The 21,352-nt window shown below is 38.5% G+C and overlaps 3 protein-coding genes and 1 non-coding gene across 4 annotated transcripts in view; 2 read left to right on the forward strand and 2 right to left on the reverse strand.

The window, feature by feature from the left end:
• LOC146140933 (symplekin-like) overlaps nucleotides 1–13,578 on the forward strand; it is a 48,096-nt gene extending 34,518 nt beyond the window's left edge. The window contains exons 21-29 of the mRNA XM_083391102.1: nucleotides 1,440–1,564; nucleotides 2,932–3,050; nucleotides 3,810–3,926; nucleotides 5,219–5,347; nucleotides 5,827–6,057; nucleotides 10,466–10,646; nucleotides 11,367–11,429; nucleotides 12,150–12,353; nucleotides 13,424–13,578. Of these exons, the coding sequence (XP_083247228.1) occupies nucleotides 1,440–1,564; nucleotides 2,932–3,050; nucleotides 3,810–3,926; nucleotides 5,219–5,347; nucleotides 5,827–6,057; nucleotides 10,466–10,646; nucleotides 11,367–11,429; nucleotides 12,150–12,353; nucleotides 13,424–13,482 (1,228 nt within the window). The 3' untranslated portion in view covers nucleotides 13,483–13,578. The remainder of the gene's footprint in view (nucleotides 1–1,439; nucleotides 1,565–2,931; nucleotides 3,051–3,809; nucleotides 3,927–5,218; nucleotides 5,348–5,826; nucleotides 6,058–10,465; nucleotides 10,647–11,366; nucleotides 11,430–12,149; nucleotides 12,354–13,423) is intronic.
• Nucleotides 13,579–14,173: 595 nt separating this feature from the next.
• LOC146140934 (uncharacterized) lies at nucleotides 14,174–18,224 on the forward strand. Its single transcript, XM_083392079.1, has 4 exons — nucleotides 14,174–14,825; nucleotides 15,326–15,679; nucleotides 16,133–16,225; nucleotides 16,746–18,224. The coding sequence occupies exons 1-3, from the start codon at nucleotides 14,424–14,426 to the stop codon at nucleotides 16,214–16,216; spliced, it is 840 nt and encodes a 279-aa protein (XP_083248205.1). The 5' UTR covers nucleotides 14,174–14,423; the 3' UTR covers nucleotides 16,217–16,225; nucleotides 16,746–18,224.
• An 812-nt stretch (nucleotides 18,225–19,036) lies between these two features.
• Nucleotides 19,037–19,108, reverse strand: Trnae-cuc (transfer RNA glutamic acid (anticodon CUC)). Its single transcript has one exon. It is a non-coding gene; the product is annotated as a tRNA-Glu (tRNA).
• A 1,059-nt stretch (nucleotides 19,109–20,167) lies between these two features.
• On the reverse strand, nucleotides 20,168–21,139 carry LOC146140936 (uncharacterized). The gene has a single exon (XM_083392746.1). It carries the CDS (start codon nucleotides 21,137–21,139, stop codon nucleotides 20,168–20,170), a length of 972 nt encoding a protein of 323 aa, XP_083248872.1.
• Between the last annotated feature and the right edge of the window lie 213 nt (nucleotides 21,140–21,352).

Below are 21,352 nucleotides of genomic sequence, written 5' to 3' on the forward strand. Positions count from 1 at the left end.
TTTGGGCAGTTTTTCAAGTTTAGAGACCAGCTAAAACCCGACCAAGTTGTTCGTTTTGGTAGGTGTTTTTTTAAAAAACTCCTTAACTGCTCGCCATATAATGAAATCGTTAGTCCATGCTATGGATGTCCGATATTTTTTCCGATACCTCAGCCCGATATTTTCAACAAAAAGTATCGCGATCCATTGCGATGCGGAATAGATAAAATTTGACCTTCAAAGATAATTAATTTGTATAGGTTTTTGGGTGAAAAATTGCTTTGGCGTTTCCTACAGTTTCTTGATAAATTTACCTTTTAAAGTAGAAATCACTACGTTGAATCACAAATCATTGCTGAAATTGTATACCACCCTAGTATAGGACGACTTCCGATGCTACCACTTGGCATCGAGTATCGGCTCTGATCCGAAATAATCGGACATTAATTTAAGTATAGTCCATACCAATGACAAACGTAATCATGTCTATATAACGGAGTGTTGCTCTTCCAGCAGAATATATAATAGATCGACGTTTCGACGTGCTGTACAGGGAGTCTTCATCAGGATACTGACGTTATACGTAATCATGTCTATATTGTGTCCTACGAAATCTAGCTCTCAAGCAAAGCTACAGGCGACACTAGAAAAAAAAATACCAGTATTTTATTATTACAAACCTAAAATAGAGTCACGTCATCGTTTTAGTTCTTTGTAGCTATTTACTGCTACCTAGCGGTTAGAATATATCCAAAGCAAGATCCGTTAATATTCGCTTGTTTGTTCTGTCGCGAAGCAACTAAGCGACTGGCATTATGATGAGAGGTGGTTCCTCTTAAAATAACTTATTGCTTTTACAAACCAAAATATTTTACCTACGCAAATTTAAATGCGAAATCAGGTGGCAGTGTAGACCTCTCTGTTATAACCTGTTGTGTATGTTATTCCTACCAAACGTATCAACACCAAAGAAACTGTCTAAAGAAAGGCAACCGAAAAAAAACCATTTTCTTTAAAAATCAAAGTAGTTAAGAACAAACAAAATAAACTATTTCAACATAAAACCATTGCCAGTTAATTTTCTTTAAAAAAAGTCTAAGAAAACGATCTTGAAGTCATTAACGTGCAACAAAATTATTGTGACAGCATTTAGGCCGGAAGCTTAATCGCATACTTATATACTGCGTTCATAGAGTATTTTATATTTGATGTCGAGAGGTAATCTTGTAAAATACATGTTATGGGCTAAAAATCGTAAAATAAGTTAAATAGTGATTCAAAGCACAAGCTAATGATACTTTTATAACTTACAACACACGCTATTCCAATGATGCCCAAGGTCATTAAGCAAAAATTTTCGGTGAAAATGCGAAATTAATACGATCATAAAAACGTAAATCTACTTATCGCAATAAAACGAAAAGATCTTTGTGAAACCCTCTATTTGTTGTGCGTTGCAGACTACTGGGCGTTCAACGTCATCAGGATTCCGATACTTCGACGAGCGCTCTCAGCCCGGTTGAGCTCTTGGTGGCGCTACACAACATCGACCCGAGCCGAGCTGACGTCAAGTGCGTCATTAAAGGTAAGCAGCAGACTTGGAACTAGATAATTCTAGTTTTCTAATTGAATGAATTAGAGCAAAATGCGGCTAATTCTAATTTTAATCGAATTTGCGATTTGCCTGTGTGCTCTAATTCTAGTTCTAATCCAATTCGGATTTTTTCAAAACTGCTACTTGTCCAACGGCATTTTTAGTCACTCAGTTGAAACACAGAATTTCTGTTGAAACTCTTTGGTTGGAACGAGTTGTATGTAATTTTTACCGTCTAAAAAGAATAAAAAGGCTTAAAAATTAGCACACACATATTTACCATTCACATTCTTATAAGAATACTTTGCGATTAAATTAAATTGGTTGTATTTGATTCTAGTTCAAATTCTAGTTGAAATTTGTTTTTTTAGGAATTCGGTTATTCTAATTCTAATCTAATTTGAAAAAAATCAAAACAATCTAATTTTAATTCTAATCTAATTTTAAAAAGCTAAAATAAATCTAGTTGTCCAAGTCTGACTAACAGTCCACAATCGAGAGTTGTGATAAGTAAGCTTATCTTCATCAAACCAACAATGATGTGAAGCATCGACTTGTTGTACACAAGTGCACATGAGTTAAATATTATATTACTTCACTGAAACATGCATACACAACGTGTACTTTTTTTTCACTAAAAAAATTGTAAATTGAAAAATCGGGTTCCCATCTAGTTTAGTTATATGCCGATGCTTCTGAACTGTCATCGCTATTTGTGGTTACTTAGCACTCTGCAGCCATTATTTTGTATGTCGTAGATAAATTTAGGGTAACTAACGTTTAAATTTTGTTAGTTAGGAAATTTATGTGTAGCTTTCGAAATCAAACAACCCGTCCAGTACGAGATTGAGTCACTCGATTTTCTATTAAACTTACATTGTTAAACAAGTGATAATATGTTTAAAATTTGTTTGTTTTTTGCTGTCACTTTTTAAAACACCGTTATGATTTGGGTCAGAATATCTACCTTCTAATACAAACTGAAACTAGTGGATCCAATACTGAAGTCTTTATCAGTGTTCAGGAATTTATCAATAACACTTACAGTACTCAAGTGAATTCATATCTTAATTCGAATGAATGTAAATACATACAAAAACAATATTATTAAACAAAAAACAGCATTAGTGTGAATGAAACATCGTTGCAAAACATTCTTGACTTGACGAAATCGCACATTTGGCCGGACTTGGTGGTCGGGTTTATTTTTTTGGCCAGATTCGGACTCGGGTTATTTTTAAACGACTTCGTAGCCCTAGTTCAAATAGTACCGAAAATTGCTCTGTCGTGCACTCCTATATTAACCGTAAATCGTATTTCCAACGTATTGTGGCTAAGTCATGGCTGTTCTTTTACAGCGACAAGCTTGTGCTTTGCCGAGAAGGCGGTCTACACTTCGGAGGTTCTCGTCACAGTAATTAACCAGCTGGTGGAGCAAGAAAGCATGCCGACCTTGCTTATGCGCACCGTCATACAGGTAACATGTCCTACTTGTCCATGTTTCTTTTATATAAGGGTAATACGAGCTTGTAACTACCAACGGTGCTAGAAATGGGTGACATGTATTTAAGAAACAATGTAGAGCAGTGATTCCCAAACTGTGTGCCTCGAAAGATTGTCAAGTGTGCCGTGAAACTTTTTATAATTTCGGAAAAGAGGTAATTTGTATTACCAATATGCATACACGCAAGCATTTTAGACTTAAATAGGCACTATTCATTAAAAATCAATCATTTTGAGACATTTACATATAGTTTGTCATGTGTTAAGGGCGATTGTAAAATTACTCCCGTGTTGCCCTGTTAAAAGTGTCTCCCAAAAAAGTTAAGATTTTTTTAGTGCGTCGCGAGCCAAAAAAGTTTGGGAACCACTGATGTAGAGAGATGATTTTTTTTTCCATTTAGGTCTTATTCCTAAAGTTGAACTTAGGACTTCCGACAGGTGTCGTGGATTTTAATGCGTTGGTTTTATTTTGTCGTCGCTCTTACTTATTCTGCTTTAGATATTTTTGCCTTGTAGGTCTTATTGTGTGTTCCCTGATTAACATCGCAATACGTTATGTGAGCAACCCGGCCCTGATACTTAACCTACCCCGTCTGTGTTTTGTAATGAACCCCACCTTGTCGTTGATTAGGCGATTATCCTTTTAAACAAGCCAAAACCTGTCTTACTATTAAATGCTACTTTGATGAACGTCGCAACATGTAATATAAGCGAACTGGCTTGTTTATTACAGGCGCTTATAACCTACCCACGTCTGTCTGGTTTTGTGATGAACGTTCTCCAGCGATTAATCCTGAAGCGGGTTTGGGAACAAACTAAAGTATGGGAAGGATTCGTTCGATGCTGTCAGGTAAACTAGTCGTCCTTCGTCATTAATGTACTAATGACTTTGAACATTACTGTAGGTTATTAGACTTTAATATAAAAAGGCCTTTGCATGTCTCCAATTTGTAGCTCTTAGACAATTTTTGATTTACTTAACTTGAGTTTTACCGCGCCCCTAAAACTGCAGTGACACATGGGCACCCGTATGCACCTAAAATTTGATTAGGAAATACACCATTTTGTGATATTTTAATTGTTAGGAATTGCACATTATATGGTAACTATATTCTGAAAGCTCATTATTATTAACGTAATGTGCTCTTCTGCATACAGTTTTTTAAACCATCAACGCTTAAAAGCCGAGTTTTCTGACCTGGGTTTGCTTACATGGAAAATCCTTGTTCGATCTATTGATTTCGGTCTTTAGAACACAAATTGGTCGATGCCGAGTGGTCTGTGAGTTATTGAGTTTCGGTTAGCGAGAAATAGGTTCGTTATATCAAAAGTCGACCAAAAGAAAACTCACCCTATATTTATTTATAATAGGTTTAAGGACACGTTAGTTTGTAAGGTGTTGTTGAAATCATTTCCAGAAAGGAAATTATTACCAAAATTATTTTCCAAAACAATTCCTAATATTTGGACTACGTTATCTTGAAAATTGTGCTGCAGAGAGTTGAATTGATTGTGGTTTATCTTGGTTAAATCTTCCATGCAATATAATAACTTGACTTTTTTTTCGGAAATAATATTGCATGTTTAAAGTATCCTTAGATAGAGATATGAATTCCAAAAATATAGATACTTATACTGCTACAATTAAATCTTAACACCATAGCGTTTTCACTTGCTTTCTCACCTATCTTCACTCTGGCGCCACATAACATTTCACGTTTTCACCTGTGTTTTTTTACCTATTTTTTCCGATTTTCATTGACACCGTTTTATCATTGGTCAGTTGGTCACTTTCAGTAATCTGAAATCTGTACTCAAACCTTTTCATCGTCGTTTTGGTAAATAGTGTGTGGATGAAGACAGTTAGGTTTGCAGAGGTTGGAAAAACCAACTAAAATTGCCACTAAATGTTCGATCCCTGCTTGTGACCCTGGTCGCATACGTTTTCGCCTCAATAATTTCGCATGTATTCTGACTGCACTCAATACAATTATTATTAGAAGCCTCGTGTAGCGTTCAGGCATCCGACAGGCCGTTAAGTAAAGGATCCATTATTTTTAGCGCAACAGTATTGCCAAGTATAGGACATCCCTAGCAACCATGAACAATGAACATCCTTTATTCCTCCTTCTTCTCTTGTAGAGAATGAAACCGCAATCCTTCCAAGTGCTCCTTCAGCTTCCTCCAGCTCAACTTGCCGTCGTCTTCGAAACTCTTCCCGACCTCCGGGAACCTCTACTCCAGCACGTCAACAAGTTTACCCAGCAGCAGGTATCTACCTATCTTTCTTTGCTTCTAAGAGGTTTAATGCAGTGATGTATGCAACAGTGTTGCAGGCATTTTAATATTACCTTTTAAAAAAAACTCGCATCATTTTTAAGTTAGGATTGGGGCTCGCGTTTGCGTTCGGGTGTTATCAGGGTCAGTATTAGTAAGCATCATCATCATATTTTCGGATTATTTTATGGGCTAGGGAAAAAACGTACTTCGTTCTTTGTTTTGGTTGTTTTTGTGATATAATTTGATAAAAAAACATTTACTTTTAAACTTAAGCTATTCGCTCTTTATTTTAGGTAAATTAAACCAAACCTTACCCCTTAGGCTTGATTTAACCCCATTCAATTTAAAATTACTTTTTTAGTCGGGAACGCATTTACAAACCACCAATAATTAACTAAATAGATTGATTATGTGTGGTGCTTTGTCAGCCACGTAACTAGCCCCTTTCTTTAAAAAATTTTGCTTCGCAGCGCAACCACGTGTCGACCTCGATCATCGCCGTCCTTGAGTCGACCCCGGAACAGCGAAAGGCCGAGCAAGCCGCTTTGGCCGCTCAGAGGGCCCTGGAGCTGGCCCGGGTCCGCGAGAGAGAAGAACAGGAACGCCTTGCCAAGGAGCGAGAGAGAGAAGAGCAAGAGAGAACAAAAAGGGAGGAAGAGAAGAAGGCGCAGTTGGAACTGATGAAAAAACATGCAGAAGTGGTATGTTGTTTGTGGTATTGTGTGTATTTTCGTAATAAGCCTGTCAAAGCCCATACGGAAGTAGGTATCAATTTTAAGTTGTGCCCCCCCCCCCCTTTTTGTAAGTGACATTATCGTTTTTTGTACGTTTTTGTCAGGGTTTTACACACCGTTCTAAGCGGAAATATTTTTAATGTAATTAGGTCACGCGTCTTAAGCTAATGCGAAATTAAAATCAAAGGAAAAACGCCGTTTTTCTTTTTTTGTTTGGTCGACCGTAAACGCTAGATAGATTTTCTTTCGCCTTTCGTTATTCGTTCGGGTTGGCTGATCAGCAAGTGTGTGTTCGACAATCAGCAACAATAAATCCAGCGGTCTCCGCCTTTTTCTCGCTAAAAACGTCGAGTTAGGCGGTGCCGATGTTTCTCGATGTTTGCTGTCTGCGTTAATGTCAAATGTCGGTGTGAGGCAGGGGTCGGCAACCTACGGCCTGCGGGCCGGATCCGCCCACCGCCTCTTTGACAAACTATACAAATGTCCATTTCAAACACTTTTTTGCCATTTAACTACGAAAGTGCAAAACATTTTTCTATGATTTTCCTACGTCCGCTTTGTTTACGTTTTGACGGTCTCTTTGGAAATAGATCATCGCTTCTTTACCATTGCGCCATGAAAAGCATATGACGTCATTACAATCGCTATTTATGACGTCATTACAATCGCTATTTATGACGTCATATCCGTCGTTATATTATGACGTCATTAACGTCAGACGGACAAACGGGGAATTCCCTAAGTTGAAAATTCGAAATCCCCCTTTTTTGATTTCTGGATACGCCCCTGTCGGCGCCTCCTGACATTTTTTTAGATGATTTTCCCGGGCACGCCAAATGATCGTACGCACACGTTATATCGCCTTAAGCAAGTGCAACCATTTCATTAACAATTTTATTACATCACTAACACTAGCGCTAACTAAACGGTTGCACACATTTCCAGTTCGTGTCACAATTTAGTATCGTAACTGTTGGAATTAACACTATTTTTTGTAGGTGTTAATCATGTTGTTTACGACTAATCTGTTCGTATTACGTCAGAATGCCTGGTTGTTTTTAACCGACTCCACAGCCCTGGTTGCAGGGAGTCGAAAAGAATTCAAAAACTTCTGTAAATTTATTGACCCACAGTTTTATGTTTAACGCAACCTATATTTAACCCGAACCGGAACTTTGTAAACCGGTTTTGAAATAACGTTAATCGAACCGAAGCTGAACCGAAACTTTTAAATTGCTCCGAACCGAAACTGAACTGTATTCCGAAAAAATCCTTGAACCCGAACCGAACCTGAAAAGTCAAACGCTTCGATACCCTGGTTCGATACCCGGAGTTGTTGATATTTTGAAATTATTCACAAACTGGCACACTGTATACGAAAGGTTGCCGCCCCTGGTGGAAAACATACTATAAAACGAAGTAATACGCGCGAGGCGCGAAAAATTTTGCGTTGACATATGTTTAAAGTTGGCAAAAATATAGTTCGACAGGCTTTCAGGACCACATTTGGAACGAGGGTCTGAACCAGTGGTTCTCAACCTTTTTTAGCTTACGGACCGGTGAAATTTCAAAACAAATTTTGCGGACCGGTGGACCTTTAAAAATCAAAATCAATCCAAAATGTAATTACGACAAAATAATGTAACTTAAAAGCAAAGACTGGAAACTTCAATTAAATTAGCAATTTTCTGCTGTCTTTGTTATATCATACGTGGTATACGAACGTTTTTCACATACAACTATCTTAAAGTAGAAGACTTCAACGACGTGTAGCCTACTTATAAACAGTTGGGCACAACACTGCGCATTGTAACGTACGGTAAGTCCAAAGTAGACAATTAACTTTATGTTACGTCACAATGCTGCAAATTATGGAACTGGCGAAGTTCTTAATTGGTGAACAAGCTTTTATCATCTTGCATTTTGCAATGAGATATAACATTGTAAATATTTGGCGGACCGGCAGAAAAGTTGACGCGGACCGGCGGTTGAGAACCACTGGTCTAAACCACGCTGAGACTATATAAAATTCCTAAGCCACACGAACTTTTAAAATAAAGTGCAATAAATGTGCTGCTATCCAGCGTCCTCAACTACATAATAACACTAAGCTATATAAAAGTAACTCGCAGCCCGTGGCTCTGCGGCCCACAGTGTGCCGACCACTGATCTCACCATTATGCTCCAATGTGTGTATTTACATGTTGGTATTGAGTTTAGTTTTGATTTTATTACTCGCGTTAGAAAAACTGACAAAAAGTATTTCGAACTCGTGTTTTATAAATGCAAAAGGGCATAAAAATTAGCACACACATATTTACCATTCACATTCTTATTAGAATAATTCGCTAATTAATTGAAAATGATTGTAAATAAATGTCAAATTCTAGTTGAAATTTGTTTTTTTTAAGAATTTAGTAATTCGAATCAAAGTTGTCCAAGTCTGCCCCAAAGTAAACCTCGCACCGGGCCCCAGCAGACGAAGTTGCTATCCTAAGTCAAACAAACGCCCGACAATGAACTGCATTTTTAATAAGCTAAGCTCTCTATTGCAAGCAACGGTCTTTGTCTACAACACAACAGCGCGAACTACAGCATATCAACAGCAGAAGAAGCCAGACTTGGACAACTAGATAATTCTAGATTTATAATTCATTGAATTCGGAGCAAAATGCGGCTAATTCTACTTCTAATCTTATTTGTGAATTGCTTGTTTGCTCTAATTCTAATCTAATTTGGATTTTACCAAAAATTCTACTTTGTCCAACGGCATTTTTAGTCTCTGAGTTCAAACACAGAATTTTAATTAATTTTTTTTTTTTTTTGGTCGGAACGACTTGTATGTAATTTTTACAGGCTAAAAAGCATAACAAGAAGAAATAAAAATTAGCACATACATATTTACCATTCACGTTCTTGTAAGGATAAATTGCGATTAAATTAATTTGGTTGTAAAAAATAAATGTGATTCTAGTTAAAATTCTAGTTAAAATTTGATTTTTTGGAATTCGTTAATTCTAATTCTGCGCTAATTTGAGAAAACTCAAAACGATCTTATTTTAATTCCAATCTAATTTCAAAAAGCCAAAATAAATAGGTGGAGTGAAAAATCATTTTTCGTCCACATCAAAATTGAGGGAGTCTAAAATGCTGACAAAACATCTAAAAGCATTAAAAAATGGGATTTGGGAAATTACCTCCTCAACCGACCTGGCTACCTCCCCCCCCAAAGGTCATGCAGGGGTCAAAATAGCAAAATCGGCCATAACTATTTTATTTGAAGTGCTAGAGAGTTGGTTAATGGCTCAAAAGATGAAGAACAAGCATGTTTCTATTCATTATAATGGAAATTTTTCTTCTAAATGGAGCAGAAACCCATTCAATTTTACAAAAAAATAAATTTTGTCAAAAATTTCCCAATTTTTCATTTTTATCTGAAATATTTTTTAAATGATTAAGAAATGTTGCATTAAAAATCTATGTATACTGCATACATTACACATTCATAACCATCCAATCACAATACTGATATTGGACACTATACTGTTCTCCAACAAATTGGTTCTTTGTATGGAAATATGACAGGAGTTTCCCTGAGTTATTTTTTTGCCGGATCAGTCCATCTCGTCTTGCAAGTCCAGCAACAGATGATAAAGCTTCTGTTATTAGCTTTACATGACGCTTGACTGCTTGATTGAGACAAGGGTGGCCTAATCGGAGAGATGTTTTTGTTATTGCTTTAATATCAAAGTCATAGAGAGCTTTGATGACAGGAGGTTGCTGTTATATCCATTGAATTCCATTAAATTATCTGGTGGTATGACTTCGCCTTCACGCTTATTTTGTAATGATAAAACGTGGAAGATCACGACCAGTGTTAGTGTCATCTGATTTGGACTCATTTTCTGATTCAATAACATTACCTGTACCTTCAAAATCCTCATGGGCAGTCATCTTGAAACTGCCTGGACTACCCCGAATAGCTTGTATTTGGCTGACACCAAAGTGACACTATCTTCCTATCCATCCTCAACATCCCCACAGGGATGTATTCGGCATGAGAAAAAAGGCATTAGTTTGCAACACCCTCAGCGATATGTAGATGGTTTGCCAGCATTTTAGACCCCCTCAATTTCGATTTGAAAGAAAATTGATTTTGCGCTACACCCGTCCAACTCTGGTTGTTGCAAGTGGAGTAGCTCCACCCTACGTCAATTATTTAACCATGGTCCGGTTGCGGCAGAATTTACTACAATTCTACCCTCCTGGCAAGCGATCTGGTTCATGTACTGCTTGATGGCCTACCAAATATAGTTTAGTTACAACCAGACATAAGGTAGCTTTTTTAAACTTTAACCTCTTTCCTCTTCCGCAGATTGAGATGTCCGAGCGGAGGATCCTTGAACAGAAGGAGCGAGCCAAGGCGTTGGCCGAATTCCAGAAAAACGTCAAGGACGAACCGGCGCCGGAGGAAGGGTTCCCTGCCGTGCCCCCCTCAGTTGCCATGGACACCACCCCGGCCCCCGACCTAACCCCCGGCCAAGGGGAAACACCCGGTAACGGTTCTGTTGAAATTGGTTTTCCACAGAATTTTGGGAAGATAAAATACCACTTTGGAACACAATACACGTTTTTTTTTAGTAATTTCAATAAAACTACATTGTGTCCAATAAAAAAATTAAAACTTTTTAAATGTTTCGGATTTTTACACTGAGGATAGCATCAGGTATTGCCGAAACCTTTGTAACCGGCTAAATGTCGATTTTATCGAATATAATGGTTTTAGTATTATATTTTTATTGGCAAAAAGAGAAAATGTCAAAAATTCTTATGTGTTTTCGAATAAGAAAAAAAAACATACATTTGTGACGTAGTTTGCGAAGGGCCCCTAATTCGTAAAGCTTTTACAGCTGAGTTAACCAAATATGTTCTTTGTTTGGTATTCAATAATATTCGTTATTGCTTGTTGATTGCAGTCATGTCGTTTGGTAATGTGTAGTCCGCTCAGTTTGTTAAATCCGTTAATTGGCGTTTGTCAAAGATTGTATATCATATTGTTGTGGTACTTACTAATACTGATTTCTTGTAATAACATTTCTCTTACAATTTAGAAAGATAAAAACTGTGATACAAGTGTTCCTTTGTTTACAACGGACGATTCTATCAACAATAATACCTGATGTTAAACGACAAAATCACAAATTGCTTTCATTTTAAACTCATTTATTACGCATCGTTGGGTATTTTCTATCAACTCCGACCTTTTTATTTCACAGTACCACTCGACGTGAAACCAACCATTCTGCCTCCGGTTGCAACTTCAGGTGTTCCCACTGCCGGTAAGCACCGTTTGTCATATTTTAACAGTGCAAATAGTTTCTATAATGCCTACAATAAATCCATAATGAGCCTGTATGCTTACCAAAACATGAATTATCGTATTTTATTTACAACAAAGTCGATTTTTTGCCACAACACTCATTGTCATTTTTTACGGAAAAATTGTGTGCTACTCTACACGAATAGTTACAATAACGTATAGTTAAAATAGGTCAAAATATGGGGCATACTTGGTCTCGTGTCCAGTTTGTAAAAAAGGTCGCGGGCCGGATGATTTTCACTAGCGGACCGAAAGTTGTCGACGCCTGATCTAGTCAAACTAATCACCTAACGTTTTATAGCCGAGCAAACAATTGTTTGAATTGGGCCACAACCGATACAGTGGTTCCCAATCAGGGGGGAATTTGTTTCACAATATTAATCTCTTACTGGTTGTCTGTGCTATGTGTTATTCCTGCATTTGCAATATATGAGCTAAGAAAAAGAAAGCTCTCGTATCATCGATTTAAGCAGCAATCCAGAAAGTGGATGTACGAATTTCGAGAAAAGAAAAAAATACAGTTTAATTTTTGTTCCTAGAATTACATTGAAATATCAATGTAAACTATATTTTAGCAAACTAAATTTTTAGGGGGGAATTAGACTTTACTATCAACGAAAAGGTTTCACACATGACAAAAAAAGGTTGGGAACCACTGACCTATTTCATTATGTTTTAGTTCCACAAGTTTCAATGGCCGTCGCCTCGCCTTTCCCTCCGACCGGCTTGCAGCAAATGACCCCCGACTTCTCCAAAGCGCCCCCGCCGCTCGTCCTGCCCCCGGGGGTCACCCTCCCCTACGGGATTCCCACTCCCAACGTCATGGTGCCACCCCCAAGCATTTTGCCCGGCGGACAGTTGGTTACGCAGATGCCCACCCCTGGTGAGCGAATATGTTCTTGTTTTAGTAAATGTTTGACTATATGGTAAACCGGATGCCTTCAAAAAGGCATTAGGGGATCACAGAATATACGCAATGTGTAGATGAATGAATAGGGTAATGAGTTAGAGGCAAAATGTGTTGAATTCTTGACAAGCTTTCGCACAACCGCGCTTCATCAGGTCAAAGTAGAAATAAATGCAATTAAAATGCACTTAAAAGCACAATGGCGAGTAAACGGCCATAAGAATGATGAAGTCGAATATATCCACAGTTACATACTCGCAAAGACGTGTGTGACTGAAGCAAAAACAATATTAACTGAAGGCCTGCGCTTCAAAGTACGCTGGGTGTAGAAAAGCGTGCTATGTGACATAAAACCCAAATCCCGAGTAAGCCAAACATTTGTAGCATCAAACTTTTTAATCTTAGACAACTACAGCCATTTACAAAGGTTGGCAGATATAAGACATTGCTATTCTGGCTGAATTGTACTTAAGCAGCAACAGGCGCACGCAATTGCCATCCTATTATATTGAACTTTGCAACCACAAAAGCAATTCACGATGTACATTCAAACTGGTGATGGCTTGCATAAAACATCAGTGATTTTCGACCGGCATTACATCTAACATTAGCCTAAATCAGGGTTGCTTAAACTGGGTCAATGAACCCTTTGGTGGTCCGTGAACTATTTAAGGAGTCCATGAAGGCCTAATTGAAATGTTAGTGTATATTTAAGAAGTAATCAAAAAATGAATTTAATTAAAAATAAATTGGCTTGGTACTAAATTTATTTAGACTCCATTTCAGTTTCACATTTTGGGCCGAATTCAGCCGGTTTCTGAAGTCGATTTGTATTGTGACATAAATGTATGACGTCATCTCTAAAAATTTCTTGCCGATACTGGTTCGCGTGAGCAAAAAAAATTACGGGTCCGCGGTGCAAAACAGTTTAAGAACACCTGGCCCAAATAATACGTTTCTTCTGGAACACCGGACGATTTCTTACGGAACACCAGTTGAAAATCGCTGCGTTACACAACAGTGATTTGTTGTTTATTTTTCGGCAGAACCAAAGCGTGAACAACGAAGTCCGACTCCGACCCAAGACGAGCTTCCCAACAACTGATGAGAAGACCACCTCCAGCCATTTGTTATCGCTTATGAATCATTTTGTTATGCTTTTGCCCGAGAGCGCAATGGAACTTTCGAACCACCTTTTGTAGCGCCGCTGTTGCTTTGTTGAAATAAATTCGCGCCTATTCTACATTTTGGTATGTTTTGCTTTTATGTGTATTTGTCGGCCGGTTAGGTTTGCAAGTTTAGATTCAACTTGGAGGCGATTTTTTGAGCTGGTTGTTCGCCACAGGTTAGGGCGTGGTGGGGCCCTAGCTGCATTACCCAGGTCCACTAATATCGAGCCGCAGCCATTACCTGATAAAAAAAGGGTACCTCGGGCTATTTATATTTTATTAAGGGTGCCGTAAGGCGAAAAACGTTTGGAACCACTAGCCTATTTACTTTGAAACTTAATATCTATATTTTCGGCAACCATTGAACTAGACGAACTGAAAGTACGTAAACCAACTACGATGACGCCTACAACAAAACACTTAATATCAGAGAGCGCTTGAGGCCAGATATTGATGGACATGGGTAACATAGTCAGGGCCACCTTTGTTACAACCCACTGGCATTAAAAAAAGTGTAACAAGCTTAGCGTTCAGAACAAAATAGTAACCCAGAGGTATTTGCAATACAATAGGCACCCTTAGGCTTTAAAATTGGCGCCCGGTCGGAAACCACTTAACTAAAGACAAACAGGAAAAACATGCATCAAAATAAAATAACCAAATATAGTTAAAACTGGTAAACCCGTTGTAGTCCGAGTGAGCAAAAAAAACTGTTTCGTCGACAAACGTTGGGGTGAAAAAAAAACACAAATTTAAAAAAAGTTTATCTAACGAAAACACCTCAATGACTCAAGTGCAGTCATTGCAACACTGATGCTCAAACCATTAACCTGATTATTATTTGCAGGACGCAACGCTGTAAAAACAAATAGCTAAAATGAGTTCTGATGTTCAGTCACAAGAAGAAGACGCGTCGCTGGTGTTTCTTGCAATTGACGAAAGCCTGTTCGATGGCAACGAAACAGACAAGTCAGTTTCAACAAAGAAGCATAAACCAGCTGTACCAACTATGGAACCTAAAATACTAGAGGACGGTTGGTTCATGGCCGGCGAGGAGGTCAATTTAACTGCACAGGGCCTGAAAAACAAGGCGGACTTTTTCTTTTACAATAAAGACTACACAGGAGCTCTGGCGCTCTACCAGCGCTGTCTTTCTGCGGCGCCCAAGTCGAACAGCACGCTACTGCGCGACGCCCAAGAATCACTGATTTGGTGCCTCGCCAAGTCGAACAAATTCGAAGAAGCAAAGCAGGCAGCTTCAGATTTTAGCCGAGATTTGGTGAGCACTAATAAACGCAACGTGATATATAATACGATTAGCGATATTGATGCCTGAATTGGCAGGGTTAGACATGGGACTCGACGGAGTCGGTTTGTTTTTCCGGACTCGAGCAAGACTACGTAAAGCTACACGATACTGACGTGCGCATGGGCGTTTCGAAACTGAGTCCCGAAGTGCAGTTTCGACTCTCCACTCGCATTTCAGAAACTAAAAAAAATAAGGTGGATATTTAGCAATCCACTCATGCATTGTCATATAAGTCGTCCACCCACAACAATACATTGTTGGAAAATATCCAACCATATAATCCAGCTTACCAGTTTACAATTTGCGGCCTTATAAATTTCTAAATTTGGTACTGCGCGATTCGCACTCGGGACTAGCGTAGTCGTGCTCGAGTCCGAGTCCAGCAAAACAAACCGACTCTGTTGAGTCCCGAGTAAGACTCCGCAGCCCTGAGTTCAACACTGCATTTTCTTATCTCTCAAAAACCCCAGATTGCCAACACAACCAGCCTGGAGCAGCGAACACCGGCGCTCTTTCTCAATATCCGTCTAAGTTCGAGCTGCGGCTGCGTTGAAGAGCACATTGAGGCTCTTAAGTCCGGCATTTGCGTTCAGCCGCTTTTTGCCGAGTGGTGGCTGGCCCTGGGAAAGGCCTACGTCCTAAAGCGACCCTCAGTCGACGATGGCTATTGCTTTTTGGCCGCAACTTGCTTTGGAATGACGTCTACGCTTGCAAGAAGACAGACGCATTGGTCAGCGTCCTTTTCGAAACGTCGCCTCTTAGAAGTTTGCTCAACGGCCGAGAAGCTGGCAAAAGGAAAGGAGCAGTCGCCGCGATTGAACCAGGTGCGCTTTAAGCCTTGTCTATTTCGCGTTTTAATTTATCAGCGTTCGGCGAAACGACCGTGTCTATTACATACACGATAGTATAATTTCCTTATTAGGTTATATGGCGCTTCTAAGCAATCTTTCCGACCCGTTAATAGGTCTTGGGTATATTTTATAACCTTAATCAACAAGTTGACCTGGCGTAATTAATTACACATTTCTTCGACGAGTGAAAAGATTTAACAAACTTTTTTTTCGTAGTTTTAATTCAGTTTCAAAAGTCAAAATTCGCATAAAGTATAGACAAAAATTTTGCATCGACGTACGAACACCAACGCTTTTTCTCAAACATCTGCACGGTAGCAAAAGTTATGATCAACAGCCGCAGGTTGTCGACCCCTGTCCTCTCTAGCATAGGGTATGTCATCGGGCATCCCTATTTGTTTAATGCTAACTCTGGTTATGTTTTAGTTTGTTGAAAAGCTGGCGGAAGGCACGAGCATTCTACTGGAACCCACTACGTTCGAAGATACGCTCAGCGAATTGTCCTCGTAAAAACTGCTGGTAAAACCTTTCGTTACTTAATGTAGACTTTTTTACTTTTTATGAAGCAAGCCGGCCAAATTTACGTGAGTTTTTCCTTCAAAACGTTTAAGTTAGGTGAAATTACAAGTATATAGTTTCCAAACATGGCTTCCCATTACATTGACGTAGAAGTGCTTGATGTATATTTTACAATGCACCAGACTCGTTTACTAAATTTAGTTTATTACATATAAGGATGACGTTTCCCAGAAGTAGGACTATTTCGCATCGCAACCTATTGATTCTTAGTTAGTTGAAGCTATATGCCGAAATATTGAGTTACTATTTCCCTTGTAACTTTGTGTCAGCCATTTTTATTGCCTGTCTGAATTCTAATAATTTTAATATTCAGCTTTTGTTTGATACCATTTACGAGAGTAGACAGTCATTTAGCTCAACAGAACACACCTAATACTACAACTTACGTAATCTAAATAAATCTGAATAACGTTAAAAGTAATATAACTAAAATGTTATATATGTTATACTTATCATACAGCTGGATGTCTAGTCGGACTACGCATTCAATTTTACGTGGAAACGAACTCTGTTAAACACGCAACAGGAAAGGCTTTGTGGGTGAAAGCTGTGGAACCAGGCACGATTGGATTCAATCTCGATTTTTCTTTGGCAAAGGCTAGAAGCATTAGTACTGTATGCCGGCCGATCGCTATATTCGTTTAACGTTGTGTCGTCGAGCTGTACTGAATATATCGCTTTGAAATAGTTAGCATTAGGAATGTTCGATAATATCGTATCGGGCCCGATACCCGCTGTAAAAGGGTTGTATCGGTATTCGCCCTAAATTTAGGCAGTATCGGTGCCGGTCCGATAACAAATTAGTATCTGATTTTTTAGACATGATTTACGATCCAAAACAGTGATTCAACCTTGAAAGGTAAATTTATCAAAACAGAATATGTTAACAGAAAAAAATCACGATATCGGGACTATTAATAGATTAATATGAAATTTTTAAAACTTTAACATTTTAAATTTGTTCTTTGGCAAACTACGCCTTTAAAAATGAACGTGTGAAAGTTTCGTTCGATTGTGATTTTTAATAAGGGTACTAGAGACTTTCAAAAATTATCGCGATATGTCATGAATATTAATATCGTTTTTTGCCGAATTAAACCCTTACTCCCCAACAAATTTATAGCAAGCGAGGCATCATTGGAAAGGTTTACTCCTGCGCTACTCAAAAAAATGAGTTTCAACCTGGGATGAAATTTTTACTTTATTTTTTATGGCGAATATTAATATTTTTTCGAATATTATTTTTTTTTTCAAAATCTAGGAAATATAGTCTATTCTCAAGACGGTGGTAAAATTTTTTTTCGAAAAAAATATACGTAATTAAGTTTATTTTGACGTTGAAATAATCTGCCAGAAATTATTTGCTGACTAGCTTTTGGTAACAAATTATAGGCACTAATAACTCCGTAACGCCAAAGCAAGTTTCTGCTGTATTTGTATTTTCAAAATTACCTCTGAACGTTTTAATTTGATCTAATTTGCTTGTTGGAGCATTGTAATGACGCAATTTGGTATCCGATTGGATCACGGTACTCTTTGTTAAAAATATCGGATATCGGTATCGGAATAAAAAGTATCGGCATCCCCAGTTAGCATAAAATCACAGTTGTTCAGCGTAAAAAGTCGATGACACTTTAGCTCTATATTAAAGTTCTTGCCAACGTATTATGGCACAACTTGCAATGTTATATATTTCTATGCTGCTTTTGTATAACTGTGTGTTTATGGTTTGTTTTTATCTGTCCTGCAAAACTACTGTAATTATATTGTTTGTTTGTTTCTAAACCACGCGGACAAACATACAAAAATCTGTATTGTTGAATTAGATTTCCTCAGTGAGTTCTTCACCGCTTGCTAACCATTTACTCTGCCCTACATTTGATTCCTATTTTAACTAATAAAGTCAACATGTGTTTGGACAAGCCGCGCCATGTGCACTGTGACCAGTGTTGTAAACAAGTCATTTTTAAATGACTTATTAAGTCCAAGTCAAGTCTTTTGCAAATACAACAAGTCCAGTCGCCTCAACTAAAAAAATCACTAACGCAATATACAGCTATCGAATTGTTTAACGTGCAAAACTTAAGATAAACTTTAATAAAAAACACTTAATGTCATCCCAAGATATTTGACAAAATGACAAAAGTCCAAGTCAAGTCATTTTGTATAAAAGAGTAAGTCATTTCAAAACAGTAACTTAAGGGCACTTTTACAACTCTGACAATGTCAGTGCTCCGCAACTGGTGTTCCGTGCCGCTAGGCCATGTCAGGTGTTCCGCGGTATTACTGGAGGTTTTAAAATTGCGTTTTTTATTTTAATAATTCCGTAGAATTAACACAAAAATTCAAAACCAAGGCAGGCATTTTGCAATATATGCAATAATCCAGGTGTAGCCTAACTTTCCTATTTTCGAAATTATGTTTTTTCGAATTTATTAAAAACCTATTTTACAGTTGTGAGAGTGGCGTGCGTGCGCTAGATCAACGACATATAAAAAGTGTTAGAGTGGTTCTATGTTGTTGGCTAGACAAAACAATTAGAATTTGTGCGAGACAATCAGCATGGAATAAAAGCTGTTGATTTTGGCGTCAGAAAGCTTAACCAGGTAATATTTTGAATTACAGAAATTTAAGCTCGCTTGTCGGTCACATCTTTCTGTTGAATTGCTTATGTTATCCAACCAAACGCTAGAATTGTATATTTGCATGTAAAATAAGTTTTGCGTAATCCCGAATAAGAGTTAAAAGAAGTTCCCAGACCGGGAATCGAACCCGGGCCGCGTGGGTGAGAGCCACGAATCCTAACCACTAGACCACCTGGGAGACGTATGGTAATTGGTGAAGTCCTGTATTTATACTGAGTAGCATGACGTATTGTTTTCGTCAACTGACTGGATAACGGCTTACTTTAATTTTTTAGAGTCTGATTTACTAAAGCACAGTAGTGCGAAATCTTGGCAAATGTTATAGCTGATTGCTCTTTAGCAATATAACAGAAATAACAAACCTTGTTGTTTTATTCTGACGAGTTCAGGTCGTATTCCGTCATATATATTATTTCATTTGATTTTTGATTGTTCTGTTTTTGTTGTTGGTCGTAATTCGTAAAGGTAGCTATTGAAGATACTTTTACTGTACCGGTAGCCAATGTTGCTTTTATAGATTGGCCGTTCTTACAAATCCAGCCGACATTTCGACTTAGCTAATCCCCACGCAGTCGCTGTGTCACGCGACTGCTGGATTCAAAAAACTACAGTCAACAATTGCATGCTTTACTTGCGGACCACGCTTTACAGCGCTGTGAGCTATTTCATTGAAAGCGATCTATGTTGAATTATTATTGGAATGTACAATAAATTTATAGGCGACCTGACAGTATGCTCTTTGAAAGGCAAAGACAGTTTGTTTTAGTTTCGATATAGTGGAGTTCAGATAGTACGGTGGTCATGTCTCCCTGTTGAAATATACAGATTCAAGATAGTACAATACACGTAACAAAATATGTAGAAAAATAGTGACACATAACCAATTTAAATTAGTAGGCCTATAGGGTAAATTTAATACGTTTTACGAAAATTGCACATAACAAACACCAAAAACCAAACAAATAGCATTTACGTTACAAAAATTGGGGTAAAAATAAATTTAAACAGCAAATTAATATAGAATACCCAACTCAAAGTATTTGACAAAAAGGCCTCAAATCGAGTATTTTTGCCCACAATACTTGGGTCAAACAATCCATTTAAAAACAGTGACTTCAGTGCATTTAAGTAAATATTTATTGAGTTATGTTATCACAACAAAATCATTTTTAAATAATGTGACACTTATTTCCGGAGTGCGAAAGTGGAAATAACTTTCAATTCGCGAATCGATTTATTATATTTTCGACTGCTCAGTCTGCTCTCCTTTGTCGGAATTTTTGTTTCTGGGATCATTTGGGTCAATCCTTGTGTTGAAAGGAACCAGTCGGTCGAATTTGTCGGTAAAAGACAGGTACAAAAACAAGATGTTCGCGATCGCGTTGAAGGTAAAGGTAAGCGGAATGAAAGTTATGGACGCCCCATTCGGAATTCCATATCGGATGAATATTAAGGCGCCAACGTCGGTGGCCACGCAAATTCCGGTGCAGATGCTCAGGCGAACGATTACATCTTGTATCGTGCTGCTACTACTGCCGCCACGGTTTTTGTGAAGGTGACTGACGATAGGGTAAAGCACCAGACCGAGCAGCATGAACTGTACCAGCACAAAAAGCATGTAGAGCAGCGGCATGAAAGCATTTGCAAATTTGGTTCTAATAATCCGGCTGCTGACACATCCCACCGGCGTGCCTCTTCTTTCGGCAAGGACTTCAAAGACGAACTGCCCAAGCGGCAGGACGACCATTCCGACCAAGGCCGAGTAGCTGATAACCCAGATGGCGCGCGGTACCAATTGGGCGGCGGTCGGGTTCGTGTAGAAGGTGTGCTGGCGGATCCATAGCACCAGATAGACGAATGACTTGTTGAAAATGAGCAGAAAAAGTGTTGCGATCACGTAGAAACTGCACACAGCGTCGCTCAGGTTTCTGCCACAGACCTCGATCGGAAACAAACAGGATTGGAGTAGCAGTATTGCCGGCGCAATGGTGCAAAGACGGTTGGTCCACTTCAGCGATTCCTGGCCATACTTCCACTGGTACCAGGACGCGGCCACCGTCAGGTAGCTACTAATGATCAGCACAGGAACCAGCATAATAATCTCGGCCGTGCGAGTCACGTAGGGCACAAAAGTTACTGGCGTTGTAACATTTGGTGGCGATGTCCTGAGCGCTGTGCTCACATCTAAACTGCTGGTGGAAGTTGCCATCGCTTGATTTGTCCAGTGTTGATCAAAATTTAAAGTCCCCTTGAAGCCAATTGCTGTTGAGTTTAGAAATAACAACTTTAATACGGATAACTCGGTTTTAAACTATTGTTTTTAACTCAAAAAACGAGAAGCTTACTAATCCTAATTAAGCTTCTTGCTTGTAACTGATCGCATAAATAAATACTTGCTGCGTTGGGTGAGCGTTATAAGTCC

This window comes from Ascidiella aspersa, chromosome 6 (assembly GCF_963924565.1).
Source record: "Ascidiella aspersa chromosome 6, kaAscAspe10.2, whole genome shotgun sequence".
Taxonomy (NCBI): domain Eukaryota; kingdom Metazoa; phylum Chordata; class Ascidiacea; order Phlebobranchia; family Ascidiidae; genus Ascidiella; species Ascidiella aspersa.

Excerpts from the sequence above, each read along its gene's own strand:
- LOC146140934 (XM_083392079.1), top strand. The coding sequence starts at position 14,424 with ATGAGTTCTGATGTTCAGTCACAAGAAGAAGACGCGTCGCTGGTGTTT. Across the intron at positions 14,826-15,325 it reads CAGATTTTAGCCGAGATTTG|ATTGCCAACACAACCAGCCT; the intron begins GTGAGCACTAAT and ends CAAAAACCCCAG. Across the intron at positions 15,680-16,132 it reads AGTCGCCGCGATTGAACCAG|TTTGTTGAAAAGCTGGCGGA; the intron begins GTGCGCTTTAAG and ends GTTATGTTTTAG.
- LOC146140936 (XM_083392746.1), bottom strand. The coding sequence starts at position 21,139 with ATGGCAACTTCCACCAGCAGTTTAGATGTGAGCACAGCGCTCAGGACA.